The 16,087-nt window shown below is 38.5% G+C and overlaps 1 protein-coding gene across 1 annotated transcript; it reads right to left on the bottom strand.

The window, feature by feature from the left end:
• Positions 1-13,575: 13,575 nt before the first annotated feature.
• Positions 13,576-14,523, bottom strand: LOC110206648 (olfactory receptor 10G2-like). The gene has a single exon (XM_020984203.1). It carries the CDS (start codon positions 14,521-14,523, stop codon positions 13,576-13,578), a length of 948 nt encoding a protein of 315 aa, XP_020839862.1.
• Positions 14,524-16,087: the final 1,564 nt, after the last annotated feature.

Raw genomic sequence — 16,087 nt, 5'->3', positions numbered from 1 at the left:
GGGCCTGTAGCCTTCTACCCACCGACTGTGGTACTGATTTTATGTACTAGTGGAAACTCAAACTGACAAGCATTTTAAAAGCATCTACTATGTGTTAGGTAGACATTGTGCTATATGTTAGTGATACAAAGACAAAAATGAAAACACTCTCTGGCCCTCACAGAGCTTATATTATACTGCGATGGAAGGAACATGCACACAGATAAGTAAATAAAGAAACTTTGTATTTATATACATATAATTTCAGTTTGAGGGAAAGGCGTCAAGAAGGGCTATGAGAGCACTGGCCCTGGAGTCAGGAGAACCTGAGTTCACATCCAGAATCAGACCAAACACTTGACACTTACTAGCTGTGTGACCTTAGGCAAGTCACTTAATCCCAATTGCCTTACCAAAAAAAAAAAAAAGAAAGAAAAAGAAAAGAAGGGCTATGGGTAAGAAGTGGCACTTCAGTTGTTTTGAAAGCACATTGAATATGGAGTCAGAGGATATGGACTGAATCCTATTTGCTGGTGCTGTGACCTTGGGCAAAAACACTTCATCTCTCAGGTCCTCAATTTCCTCACTTTTAAAATAATGTGTTTGGACAATCTGATCTCTAAGGTTCTATATATTACTTAAAACTTGTACCAGTCACATGAGATTCTACTCTGTTTAAGCTTCTCTCTTTTTTTTCTTTTCCCTTATTTAATTTCACCATCCCCAATTAGTTAAAAAGATTGACATGAACTTCTATATACCTAAGGAGCTAGTTTTTGTGATAAAGGCACTTTATAAGCAGGATTGAGAGCATCTAGCCAGAGCAATGTTGGGGATTCCTGGAGTGGACTCAGGCAAAGCAGTGGGGAAGTTAAATGTGAATGGTGGCACATTTAGCTGGTGAATTCTGTCTTCCAGCTTCATCTCCATTGTTGGTCAGGGATTCCATTTTTCTGTATGATAAAGGCTTTATAGAAGTGATGGCCTTTAAAAAAATCTGTTGGGAATCCCTCTTCATGGCAAAAGTGTATAATATCAGCTAGATAAGGCATAGTGTATTAGCTCTTTCTTGCTCCCTGCCTCCCCAAATGGAAAGAACAAATAATTTGTTTATTGTTGTTCACTCATTTCCACCTTTTTGTGACCCTATTTGGGTTTTTTTTGGCAAAGATACTAGAGTGGTTTGCCATTTCTTTCTCATTTTACAGATGAGGAAACTGAGGCAAACAGGGTAAGTGACTTGCCCAGAGTCACACAGCTAGTAAGTGTCTGAGACTGGATTTGAACTCATGAAGATGAATCTTCCTGACTTCGGGACCAGCACTCTATCCACTGTGCCACCTAACTGCCCAATAATTTGTTTACCACCCCCAAACACTTAATAACACATACTAGTATCTAGGTCTTTCCCTAGGAAGTTGGGAGCCCTAGGCCACTCTTACAGGAATGGAGGAAATAAGGACAAGATAAATTATACTGAACAATCCATGTCCTCAACATTTTTGTGCAGGTGGAATCACAGATATTAAGTGAATACTAGAGCTGGGACAAACCGGCTTAGAGAATATTTGTATACAAGATTAGAAGCTGTTGATCAGACTAATGTCCAACACCTTAATTTAAGAGATGGGGAAACTGAGGTCCAAAGAAGGGAAATATTTGTCCAAGATCAGGCAGGTAGTTTGTGAAACAGCCAACAGCTGACGCAAAATTCACTTTTCACTAAGACAAGGGATTCAGGTTAAGATATCTATTTGGAGCCTTGAAGGGAGGAAAGAAATTATAGAAAGGCAATATATAGCCTGAGGAGTGTGTGTGTGTGTGTGTGTGTGTGTGTGTGTGTGTAAGGGAGTTAGGATTTTTGGCTCTGCCTCGGTGATAGGGAGTGGTTGGTGAGCTGATTAGATGACAGCTTCAGGTTCTTACTAGCACTGTGTGGCTTTTAACTCTGAGAACTGGTCATGGTTGATCTAGACTGTTTGAGTGCCCTGCTTCCCTGATACTTCTGCCCCTTTAGTCACTGCCCAGTGCCAGTAGCATGGAGCCTCTCAAAGAACAGCACCTTAGTTGATTGCCTCATTTTGCATTACCTATGAATGGTACAGCTTATACCATAGTGAATAAATTCACAAAAGAAAAACACAAGTACTGATGATTAGCATTTAATATAAAAATGTGGTATTAAGGTTTCCAAAGAAACTTACAAGTATCATCTCATTTTATCCTATTTATGCTATTAATATCCCCATTTTATAGATGAGGAAACTGAGTCTGACAGAGGTTAAATGACTTGTCTAGGGTCACACAGTATCTGAAGTTGGAGTTATGTAGAAAATGTAGTAGTATGCAATACTTCAAGTCACTGGTTTTCAAAGTGTGGTCTGGGGACATCTGGGGGTGCTCAAGACCCTTTCAGGGGATCCATGAGGTCAAAACAATTTTCATAATACCAGTAAAACATTTTGATTTCTAATATGATAAATATTAATAGATATAACCCACATAAACAAAATTCTTTGAAACCTTAAATAATTTTTTAAGCATATAAAGGAGTCTTGAGACCAAAACGTTTGAGAATCACTGTTGTAAGTTGGAACTGTTTTAAGAACTGTTTTAAATCATTGTTTTAAGTTAGAAACTATTGCTCACTGGTAGGCTGGTCTGATTCCAAGAAGTAGCATAGTGGAATAGAGGCAGCGTGGGGCCCAGAAGGAATGAATTTGAAATGAGAAGACCTGGGTTCATCTGCCAGTTGGACATTTACTAGTCATCTGACCATAGACCAGTCCATCAATGGAAACTAGCTCTTTTCCAGTTAACTATGGAGCAGAAATGTTGGAAAGTATAACCTGCCACCATTGGAAGACATAGGCTTGGGCAACTCACTTAATCTTTCTGGGTCTCAGTTTCTAGATCTGTAAAATGGATATAACACTTAATAATGTGGGATAAGATAGGTATAGTACTTGTAAACTATAAAGTGCTATTTATATGTGAGCAATGATGAGGAAGAGGATTAGAAAAAAACTTTCACTAAGTCTCTCACCTTAGATATTAAAATAGTTCAAATCTATTCATGGGTTTAGTCCAGAGTCCCTGTTTTAAAAATGGAAGAAAGGACCAGGAAGCAAATTTACCTAGGACAAAATGTTAATCATTTATTCAATTTTACATATTTATGAAACACCTATCATTTTAGAATGTAAGCTCTTTGTGTGCAAGGATTATTTTTCTTTCTTGGTATTTGAATCCTCAGTGCCTAAATGTTGCTCATTGATGCTTGTCAATTGATATATGCAGGGTACTTTGCTAGGGGTTTGGAAGGCAAGAAAATCACTTCTTGTCTTGAATTTGAATGACTATCCCACTTGCTGGGTTTCCAGCCAGTGGTTAAATATAGAGCCTTGCTGGACGCCAAGCGTGAAGACACTATCGCCAAGAAAAGATGGAACCAACGAAGAACATGGGGAAATAACTTGTTATTGTTCTAGTCTAAGAAGATTTTGGTAACCTACACTAATGAACTAAGTACAATGTGGTTGAAAGACGTTTTGCTGTGGAACTGGGAGAATGATACCTAGAAATGGGGAAAATATAAAGGGAGATGTTGAGCTGTGGAAATGTAGGCAATTATGAGGATGTTTGTGGACATCTGCCTGTCTCCTGGAAACTTACTGTGGTTATCAGTGGCTCTGGGTTGAATTCAAGGAGCTTTTGCTTTCTTCTCAGTCCCTCTGATTCATAAAGCAGCAAGTCCCTAATCAAAGTTCAGTTCTGGTCATTGGACAGGATGATCGCAGGTACTTCAAGATTTTGAGGATGTCAACACAATGAGTTCACAGAAGGATCCCCCATATGTTATGTTCCTGGAGGGATTTAAAATTATTTTTGGATCCCATGGGGCCAGTGAAGACCCAATTAGTTAACTCTAGAGGTATCAGAGTACAGGAAGTAAAGGATCAAATCAGTGAAGTTGGAGCCATTATTTACTAGTTCATTTGTAGGTGCTACTTTTCAACATCTGTGCTCCACAGTAAACTGGGGAACAACTATGGCTTCTGCTGATGGTATTGTTGAAGGTCTTTACCTTGTTCTGTCATTTGCCCCATTATCTAGAAGGCCAATTAGGAAGCTTCAAACCACCAGCTTGGGGATTTTGATGACTGTCCCACCTGATTGGTTAGAAAATTGGAAGAAACTAAGGGAGTTTTCTAGAAAGTAGGCTGTGGGGAATATTTATGTCCTATACCCAGGGTAGTAGGTGTCAGGGGCTTAACAGGGCTTGTTTATCTTTCATCTTGGTGGTTACTTTTCTTAAACACGATTGATTTGAAAAAGGAAGGGGGAAAAATCTAATTTACCTGTTGTTATTCAGCAGGTATTTTTCAGGACAGAATTTTACCATTTCTTAAGGTGGTTGAAATGACTTAATAATGCAAAGTCATAAGGATTGATTTTTCTCCTTTGGCTAGGGAATATTTGAAGTTAACCTGAATCTTGAAGGGGTGCTTGAGGGTGGTTCCAGGCAGTGGTGGGGCTCTCTAAGCATGGTCAAGTCTGCCTTTAACTGCTATGGTGATTTTAGGGGTTACCTGAAGTCACTGTGATGAAGAGGTGAGTAGAGTAGGCTTCTTGAGAACACAATGTGGTTGCCAAGTGGCCTTCCCATGCTTCTGTTTTACTTCAGCACATAAACAAACTGGACTAGAAACAGGAGAGTCTTCAACCACTCCATTCTGAGGGTGACTTGTTCCATTAGACTAAGTTCACTGAGAGCAGGAACAATTTTTGTCTTCTTTGTGTCCCCAGCACTTGGCATGGTGCCAGGCATATAGTAGGCACTTAACAAATACTTACTGACTTGATGATATGCTAACCATTGATGAGCAGAGCCATACTCTCTTCCTCGGGTATGGAGAATAAGAAGAAATCTGAACTGTGCCTACAGCTGATTATAATTACAGTAACTATATTTTCTGAGGCCCAAATCAGGATATATGGGTTAAAGGATATTCCTTTTGAACAGCCTTATCAAAAGTGTATCTTTCTTGAACTTGAGATGGTCCTAGAATATTTGGGAATACCAATTAATCAACAAGAATTTTTTTAAAAAATATTTATCTTTAGTTTTCAACATTCACTTTTATAAGGTTTTGAGATCAATTTTCTTCCCTTCCTTCCTCCCTCCCCAAGATGGCATGCAATCTGATATAGGCTATACACAGACAATCATATTAAACATATTTCCACATTAGTTATGTTGTGAAAGAAGAATCAGAACAAAAGGGAAAAACCAAGAGAAAGAGAAAACAAAAAAACAAAAGAGAAATATGCTTTGATCTGCATTCAGACTCCATAGCTTTTTCTCTGGATATGGATAGCATTTTCCTTCATGAGTCTTTTGGAATTGGCTTAGATCATTGTATTGTTGAGAAGAGCAAAATCTATTAATGTTGATCATTGCACAATGTTGCTTTACTGTGCACAGTGTTCTCCTGGTTCTGCTCACTTTACTCAGCATCAGTTTATGTAAGTTTTTCCAGGTTTTTCTGAAATCTGCTTGTTCATCATTTTTTATAGAACAATGGTATTCCATTATATTCATATGCCACAGCTCAACAAGAATTTAAGTGCTTGCTATGTGCCTGTGTTAGGCCTTGGTAAAACAAAAACAAAAACAAAGGAGTCCCTGCCTTTAAGAAGCTTGTATTCTACAATGGGAGACATTGTTGTGGTGCTTATTTTTCCTGGGCACTAATTTTTTCTGTGCAGTGCCATTGAATGGGGTAGGAAAAGAAAGTAAGAAGTAAGTAAAGAAAGGGAGATGCTTAAAACCTGGCAAATAGAGGATATGTCTAGTCATTTAGCATTTGATGATGTCAGCGTATATACTACAATCTTGATATTCTGTATATCACTTATGTTACCCTTATGTCAGAAGCTCTTATGTGACATAAAGGGACAGGATACTCTTTTAAGGAGGGTGTTTCTCATATTTCTTACTAAGTCCTCTCACCCAGAAAATATGGACATTTCACTATATTATACCCTTTATTGTTTTCACCAACTTCCCTTGCAAGCACAGTTTACAGAACCCAAGGGGGAAAAACACAGTTCAGAGAAAACAAATAATGCTCTTAACAGAGCTCATGAAAAATATCAACATCTGTCAGTGAATAATCCTTCCACAAAACTTATATAAACATGTAGAGGACAGACTTCCCAATAGATGTTGCTTCTCCTGATTCATTAGCATGTGGAATTTGCTTCAGTTCTCAGCCCTCAGTAGGAAGTCCCTATTATTTTTCCACCTGCATCTCTCCAACCTTCAGCAAGTGGTGTCAGCCATTACTTCTACATCCAAATAGATGCCCTGTTGGTACCTATTTTCCTCCTGCTGTGTAGCTCCACACTCAGAACTCTGCAGTTCTGCACAGCTACTCAGTAGGTAGCATCACTGACCTTTCTTTCCCCCCTTTCCAGGGGAAAAGCCTTCCTGCTCTATTGATTCCCAACTATACACTGCAGAGTTTCATTGTCATGATGTGAGACAGAAGTTTTCTCTCTATATAGTTCAAATGCAGCTTTTGATCAGGTTGTCTCTACTCTGAAACCTCTCCCTCATGCTATGGTTCTGGCAAAACTTTGGCCTTAAAAAAGTTGTTTAAAAAACAGGAACACAAAACCTATTTTTTTCTTTTTCAAAGAGTTCTGTCATCGATCCCAAGTTGGGTCAGGGTGTGTCTCTCTTGATCTCTCCTTTTTTTTCTGGAAATTGTGTTTCTCACTTAAGTGAGGCTTGATGAGATGCCTTAATTTCTCCCCAAATATCTCAAGTCCTGAGCATTCTTCTGGGGCCATGTGGCAGGGTTGTTATATCAAATAGGATTCCTTCCCCAACCTCTCTGGTGGGTTGGGGTAACCAAGTCCTTATTGGGCCAAGACAGTGGATGGGGGGGGGAATTTTAAGTCCCCAGTATATTTGATTCAGTGCTTCAAGTACTTATAATTTCATTGCTATGAGTGAAACCCTTCATTGACATAGACAGCAATAATAGCTAAAATTCATATAGCACTTTAAGGTTTATAAAATACTTCATTATATCATGTGTAATAATAATAATGAGGTTAGTTATTAAATTAATTAATGAGTTAATATTAATAAAATGTAATATTATATGTTAACTAATTTGATCCTTACCAAAACCTTTTGATAGAAGTACTATGTGAAAGACAGCGGTATAGCAGATAGAGAATGGGATTGGAAGGCAGAAAGACCAGTGTTTAAACCCTGGATTTGACAAATATTAGTTATGTTACTATGGGCTTATCATTTAACCTGTCTGTGACCCAGGCAACTTTCTAAGGATACAAGTTGCTAAGAAGGTACCAACCTGCATTGATAGAAAGAGTTTCTTCATCTGGGAGTTCCCTATATGAATGAAATTTTAGGTTAATATATCTTATAAGCATTACAAGTATTATTATTCTCACTCTACAAATGAGGAAACAGTCTCAGGTTGAGATATAACTATGGTCACACAGCTAGAAAGTGGAAGAATTAGTATGTGAACACAGGTACATGTTAACTCCAAGTCCAGCACTTGTTTCATTGTAATATCTTGCCTCCTAACACAACCCATGGATGTCTTTAGTAAATGGTGTACATTAATTGCTTTAGTCAAAAGAAAAAAACCCCTAAACCCATCATCACTTGGTGACTAGCCTTCCAGGGATGAGTTATTGTGAATTTATTTAGCTTGACTGGTCTTCAGACAATAGATATAGAGTCTATTATTGGCCTACACTTAAAGTCTTTTCAACTTGTTAGGACTTTCCAGAGCTTGTGCTTCACTGCTGTGGCTTTAAGAATCCTGAATCATCTCTGAGGCATCAAAGTAGGACTACTGGAGGTTCTATATATTATTTTACTTTATTTAACTTTTCTCCTTAAATTCCTTAAAGAAAGAAAAATTAGATGTTATCCCACCAGGAGACTAAGGGTGGGGATTCTATTTCTTTTAGGGCTTGGTGAAAGCTTGTGGCAGGACCAATGAGAAAAAGAAACCCTTTATTAGCAAATAGCAATAAAAATTCATATTTCTGTAGTTCTTCATGGTTTACAAGTGTTTTGCTCACAACAATCCTGTGAGGTAGGGAATAAAAGTATTACTGTGCCCATTTAAAATAAGAGAAAACTGAGGCTCAGAGAATTGAAGAGACATGTCCAAGGTCAAAGTTTGTAAATGTTGAAGTTAGGATAGGAACCCAGAGATAATTTTATCTCCCTTCCACCTTATGTTTATAACTTTAATCTTTTATTGAAATGGCAAGCAATTCTATGACTGCCAAATAATAGAGAGGTGAGAGCCATCCTTATTTTACCCCTGTTTATAGTGGGAAAACTTTCTAGTATTTCTTCATTACAGATGTAGTAGTCCCTTTAGAATATTCCACCAGCTTGCACTCACATTTTATGTGTGATTAGTTTGTTCTGTTAGGCCCATGGAAGATAGGACACTGTGTCCATTCCCTCTCTCTAAGATGATCCTTTGCTGTGGACCCATGCACATATCCAAACTGAATTAACTCCCGGGGGAGCCTGGAATCCAGTAAGAGGATCATTCTGAGATGAGGCTCCATTTTCTTAAATGTTTCAGCTAGTTAAATCCCCAGCCTGGTGCCCTGGGGACCAATCATTTGAAGCTTAGGTTTTGGCTCATGTTTAGGTCTTCCAAAAATGGCAGTGTAGAAAAGTACTTGATGTATAATATGAATTAGGTGTGGGAAAGGTATTTATTTATTTCTTCCATACAAAAGAAATGCTAATGGATACAAAAGACCCATAGTGCACATTTACAGGACAATTTAAAATAGGATTCAATAGCAACTTATAACTACAGTACGGTTATACTCTTATGGGAGGCTGGTACTTAAACCTCACTGGAATATAAAACGATTTATATTCTTGCTTCTTGAGTGTTCAGACAATTCCGTGTTGGCCTCATTCATCTTTGATGAAGAAACTCTTCTAGCAACCAGTCAGCTACACCACATGGATCTCTGGAACTCACAAGTTTGCTTCCAAGATGAATGTATCCATCTGGAGAATGTATCTTATTATCTACTCAGAATAGAAAGTACACAGCAGAAAAAGCAGCCAGGGGTCTAAGTGCAAGCTCTCCTAGTTGACTCCATGATCTATGTTGGAGAAATGGTGAGGTAAGGGCGATAGGACAACCTATTCACCCCCCACTTCTCCTTCCTCCTCCCAAACTCTTCATCATTTCAAAGGCCCATATTTTTTCAGCCCTAAGACACCACCACATGGTTGGAACAGTTAAGGAATTTATCACCTCCATTTCACTCAAGGGCTGAGACAACATAGGATGTAAGTTAGAACCAAGAAGGGCAACTCAGTACAAATTCCATGGAATAGCCTCTGTTACACACATATTGTTATCATCATCATTATGTTTAACAACTTATCTTGAACCTATTGATTGCTTTGTTTCTATTTTCCTCTGGCCTGTACCCTCACTAATTGTTATTGTAGTTCTGGGTTACATTTATTCAATTATCCTGCCTTTCGAAGGACTCTGTCTTTTTCTTTTTCTTTTTTTTGTCTTTGATCCCTTCCCCAGCATCTAGCACAGTTCTTGACATGTAGTAGGCCTTTGATAAATGTTTGTTGATTGATTCAACAGTTATTAAGCACCTACTATGTGCAGAGTGATGTGTTTTGCATTGGGGAAGATATAAAGATTAAACAAGATACATATGTTCCTGTCTTCATGGGATGTACCGTCCATGAGGGTGATGGACCACATATAAAAATAGCTATTACCTGCCCCTTGTCTCCCTAATACATTAAATATACACAAGAGTAATGAAATAAGGTGTTATAAGGTCAGAGGTGGAAATCATGGAAATCAAGGAAAGCTCCATGGAAGGAGTGGAATTTGAGTTGGGCTTTTAAGTGTGAATGGTATTCCAACATATGGAAGGAGAGTGTGAGAAAAGGCATAAAAGTAGTAAAATGCAGTAAGTCAGTAAACATTTATTAAGTACCTACCATATGTAAAGGTACTGTGTTAAATACTGGGAATAAAAAAAAAGGCAAAAGAAAATCCCTGTCTTCAAAGAGCTTACAAGAGACAAAAGCAAACAAATGTGCATAAGCATGCTCTATATAGAAAATATATGAAATAGTTAAAGAAGGAAAACACTAGAATTAGGAAGGGCTGGGAGAGGCAGGACAATGCAGGGGACATTAAATAGTCCATTGTGACTTGAGCAAAGAGTATATTTCAGAGTATGCTTTTTGTATTAACATTTATCTGCTTTGCAGTTGCCAGTTGGTCTTATCATTTGAGCCTTGAATTCTGTTAGGCTTTTGGTCTCAAGGACATATTAACTAAAATTAGACCTGTATACATATTGAACATACATACAGTGTTTTGCAGTCTCGATTATAAATGAGGTATTCTATTCTATTGTCCCTATGAACTACTAAACTCTTTCGGAAATTCCAACATTTTGGCAAAGAGAAATTGAATGACTGAGGCATTATAATATATTATGTTATGTTATCAAGCATTATGATGAAAATATACAGGATTCATAAAGCCACAAATAATAGCACCTATCTCCCAGGGTTGTTGTGAGGATCAAAAGAGATAACACCTATAAAGTGCTTTGCAAACATAAAAGCATTATATAAATGCAGCTACTATTATCATCTTAGCCTCCCCCCCCAATACTACTTATCCTTCTTTTTTCCTTTTGAATAGTATTTTTTTTTCTCAACTACATGTAAAGACAATTTTTACCATTCATTTTTTACCTGTACCGGTAATTCCCAACTGGAGTAGAGAGCTTTATGGAAGACCTCATGAAGGAAAGGACACTTGAGTCAGGCCTTGCCTTGAGGGAGTGATGGGATTTCATTAGGTAGAGATAAGGGAGGTTGTGCTAGGGATGGAGAATATATGCTTGGCATAGAGAAACATCTGAGCAGCGTCAAATAGTTCAGTTTGTCTCAAACTTACAGTACCCAGGAGGGAATAGTTTCAGCATTTGGGAGGCTTCTCGGTATATTTTCTCATACTCATCATCAATTCTGATGCTTATGCTGCACCAATGAAGAAGGTAATTTTGCTTCCCTCTTTCTCCCCACTCCCTTGAAAGTTCATAAAGCACCTTAAACCTATTCATAAGATCAGAGAATCTCAGATCTGGCAAGGCCCTCACAGATCATCTTGTCCAACCCATGTCTCAATTGAATCCCTTGACAAGTGGCCCTCTAGTCTCTGCTTGAAGACCTCCAATGAAGAAAAAGCCACTGCTTGCTAAGGTAGCCTGTTCAACTTTTGACAATTTTAATTTTTTAGGAAGTTTTTCCTTATATCAAGCCTAAATTTGCCTTTCTGTTACCTTCACTCATTGTTTCACATTCTTCCTCCTGGGACCGGGAAGAGCAAGTCTAATTATTTCTTCCTCCCCCTCTCACCTCCCCCTCTCCCCCCCATCCCTTCATGACCACCTTCTAGCCCTTTAAATACTTGAAGAATGTACTTTTTCTTTTTTTTTACATTTTACGTTTTCTCTTCTCCATGCAAACTATCCCCAGGTCCTTCAATTGATCCTTGCATAACATATCTTGAGTATCCAGGAACTGAAGTCTTATCCTTCACTCTAATACCCTAAGACTAAGTATAATAGACTTGGAATCAGAGCTTTATTTTAGCTCTGACACTTACTAGGTGTATGCCTGTGGGTAAATAATTTATTTATCCAAATCTTGGTTTTTTCATTCTTAAAATGCTTATACTAATTATTTGCATAAATTATTTCACAGAGGTGTAGTAGTAGTTAAAAAACTCTCATGAAATAGTATTTTAAAGTGTGCAAAATACTTGCCTTTTAATAACCCTAAGAAATTGGATGGTAAATAGCACTCACCCTCCCTGAACTACTGAAAAAATATTTTAGTATGATAAAAGACTTAGGTAAACTTTAAGTTCAGTATGAGTTAACCATATGATGTCTCAGTTAAAAAAAAAGCTAACAATTCCAAAAGACTTATGATGGAAAATGCGATTCACATCCTGAGAAAGAACTGATGGAGTCTGAATGCAGATCAAAGCATACTGTTTTCACTTTCTTTATTTTTTCATATTTTTTTTCCTTTTGGTCTGTTTCTTCTTTCACAACATGACTCATATGGAAATATGTTTTACATGATGGCACATACATACCTGTATTAAATTGCTTACTATCTCAGGGAAAAGAGAGGGGAGGGAAGGAGAAAATTTGGAACTCAAAATTTTATAAAAAAAATGAATGTTAAAATTGTCTTTACACATAATTGGAAAAAATAAAATACTATTTAAAAGAAAAAAGGACAAATAGAGTTTGGGGGAAAAAGGCTAAGATGATAATAGTAGCTAGCATTTATATAATGCTTTAATGTTTACAAAGCACTTTATAGGTGTTATCTCTTTTGATCCTCACGTCAACCCTGGAAGATAGGTGCTATTATTACTCCCATTCTACAGATGAGCAAACTGAGGCAGAGTGGGCAGTTGAGCTATCCAGGGTCAAAGAGACAGTAAATATCTGAGGTAGGGGTTGAAGCTCCTTCAGCAGGATGGAACTACTTCAGGAGTTCCCGAATTCAAGTCTAGCATGCTTTCCAGGGTCAAACAGATAGAAAATATCTGGGGTAGGAGTTGAAGTTCCTTCAGCATGATGGAACTACTTCAGGAATTCCCGAATTCAAATCTAGCATGCAATCCAGGGTACTGCCTGGCCTTCCAAGATGATCTTAAGCTACCTTAATAGAAGTACAGCCTCCAGAGCTAGTGTTTGGTACTGAGCTTTCTTGTATTTCAGTAGAGACATTAAAAAGCTGCAGCACAACCAGAGAAGGGCAAACAAGATGAGAAAGTGACTAGAAACTATGCCATGCAAGGATCAATAATGCATGCAAGGAATTCAATATGCTTTGAGTAAAGAACAGAGGGCTTTGGTATGGGTAGGAATAGGCATGATACCTGTCTTCAGGCATTTAAAAGGCTATCATGAGAATGAGGGATTAGCAATGTTGGGCTTGATCCCCAAGGGCAGAATGTAAGCGAATATGTGCAAACTGTAATGAAACAGATTTAAACTCAATAAAAAGAAAAAAATGTCTTGACAATTAGAGCTCTTCTAAAATTGAATGGGTTTCTTGGTGAGGCAATGACATATCTATTACTCAAAATACTCCAGCTAAGGATGGATGACCACTTGTCACAGATACTTCAGTTTAGGGTTGGACTCTATCAGTCTGTCAACAGGCATTTATTAAGTGCATACTGTGTGCTAGGTATTTGGGATATAAAGAAAGGGAAACACATAGTCCATGCCCGCAAGGAGTTTATATTTTAACAGAAGAGATAACGTGTCAATAGCTATGTTCATACAAGATAATTACAGTGTAATGGGAACTCTAAAGATTGAGATTCGGTGAGAAAACAACTAACCCACAGTTCAAAAATTTCTCATGAATAGAAAAACTAGAGAGATGTATGGATAGGATAGTTATCTGTTCTATTTAGTGGCCCCTCCACCCCCTGCTAGCTTTCTCAGGGCTGACTTCACTTCTTTGTTCCTCAGTGTGTAAATTAGGGGGTTCAACAATGGGGTGACAACTGTGTAAAACACAGCCACTGCGCCGTCCAGGGGGCTTTTGGAGCCAGGTCGGAGGTAGATGAATATGCAAGGAGCATAATATACAGTAACCACAGTGAGGTGTGAGCCACAGGTGGAAAAGGCCTTGCGCCTCCCATCTGCTGTACGGATCTGTAGGATGGCATAGACAATGTTTGCATAGGAAAGCAGGATCAGCAGGAAACAGCTGGCAGCCACCACTCCAATGTCTACAAAGGTCACTAGCTCATTGATAGTGGTGTCAGCACAGGCCAACCTCAATACTGCAGGGATGTCACAGAAAAAGTAATCTACCTGATTGGGACCACAGTATGGTAACCGGAAAGTCAGGGTAGCTTGGATGGTACCATGGATAGAGCCAGCCCCCCATGCTCCAGCCACAAGCACTGTGCACAGACGTCCATTCATTAGCACAGGATAGTGCAGAGGTCGGCATATTGCCAGGTATCTGTCATATGCCATCAAAGTATAGAGGAAACACTGAGTGCTTCCCAAGAAGTGAAAAGAATAGAGCTGGGCCACGCATCCTCCAAATTGAATAGCTTTGCTGGCAGGAGTGAAGCTCAGGATGATCCGTGGAACAATGACTGTAGAGAGCCACATGTCTAGGAAGGAGAGGACACCCAGAAGTATATACATGGGGCGAACATGGAGCTGTGGGTCAGCCCAGACTGTGAGTAGGATGAGCATATTCCCTAGTTGTGTCAAGATGTAAACGACTAAGAAGACTAGGAAGAGGAAGGTCCTCAGATTTGATGGGTGAGGTAATCCCAAGAGAATGAAGTCGGTCACTTTGGTCTCCATTGAGTTATTTTTGGCCTTTTCCATGTTTTGTATTCTCCTGAGGAGGAATAGCATGATAATTCACAGGTAGCACAGCACAATGAAGTGGGGAGATCATCTTGGGGGAGGGAGAATGATGATGTGGGAGAAGCTGTCTCAGGAGGCATGTGATAGAGAGACCCATGTTCTCTTCTAAATCGGTATGACAAAATAATAGGATATTTGAATCAGAAAGTACCAGAGACTATCTAGTTTGGCTTTTTTTTTTTTTACAGTTGAGGAAATAGATTCAGGGAGTTTAAATGGCTTTACCCTCCTCCTTATCACCATAGACTTAGGGTTGGAAGGGACTATAGAGGCCATTCATCTAGTTCAGTCTCCTCATTTGAAAGATGAGGAAATTGAAGTCTAAAGAGGTTTCTGTGACTTGCCTAAGGACACATAAATATGAAGTGACTGAGCCAGGATGAGACCACAGGTTTTCTGATTCCTAGTTTATTGATTTCTAGTTCTGATTCCTAGTTTATTATTTCTTTTCCTCCCACACACATCACACTGAACATTCGCGTTAGTCATCATATAACAAGGGCAATTTTACAGGGCATACCCTCCAGAGGATGGTTAGTTCTTGTAGGTACAAGTGGACTAAATATCCTTAGCAATGGAAGGTATGTAACAGGAGAGGAGGGGTGGAGATCATGGAATAAGAACACACCTGAATGACAGAGTAAGAAACAGTGAATCAGAGGGTCAAAGGGAAACCAGTAGAGATAGTTGAGTTGATATCTATCAGGGGGAGAATATTTCCATCCCGACCTTAGTTGTAAGCTTATGACTGCCACCTATATTTTGTAAACATGAAGTCAGAGCTGGACAGAGGACGTTCTATGAATAAATATGATAAAAGCTAACCTTATCCTTAATTACAAGCTGGAAAGTCAAATTTTATAATAAAATTGAAGAGATGTTCCCAATTATTTTATTACTAGAATTTAACTTCACTTAGTATAGCTTAACTAAAAAAAATTATTGACTCAGGCCTGGAAATCTTGATGCCCAGGATTTTGCTTGTAATGGTTTTTGTAATAGAACTTAACCTTTTGTATATTTTGTGTAAAAATGATCTGCTTCTCGGAGACCATGCTTTTTAAACATTTGAACATGGAGATTCCGAGGTTCAATTCTGGATAAATCAAAATTTTGATTTTATCAACTTAAATTTCAACCTACTTAACCAGTTTCATAGTTAAGTCTTATAAGGTCAAGAATCTTATGACAAAGTCCTACTAAACTGATATCTGATTTATCCCTGCAGATCTTCCTATACCTTTCCCATTTATGGCAGGGCACATCTGCATTTGCTTTGTCAGAAGTTATGCTGGGAGAAGGTTTCTTTTACTATTCTGGCCTGTAAGTGCTTCTTTAGGTGGGAAATAAGTGGGAATATAGTAATGAATAGAGGGTAAGTACTTTTTTTTTTTTGGTGAGGCAATTGGGGTTAACTGACTTGCCGAGAGTCACACAGCTAGTGAGTGGTATGTGTCTGAGTCCAGATTTGAACTCAGGTCCTCCTGACTCCAGGGCCAGTACTCTATCCACTGTACCACTT

The sequence above is a fragment of the Phascolarctos cinereus genome, unplaced genomic scaffold (genome assembly GCF_003287225.1).
Source record: "Phascolarctos cinereus isolate Bilbo 61053 unplaced genomic scaffold, phaCin_HiC Scaffold_3;HRSCAF=262, whole genome shotgun sequence".
NCBI lineage: Eukaryota > Metazoa > Chordata > Mammalia > Diprotodontia > Phascolarctidae > Phascolarctos > Phascolarctos cinereus.
Note: the sequence above shows the minus strand (reverse complement) of the source record. Positions and strands in the feature narration are given on the sequence as shown.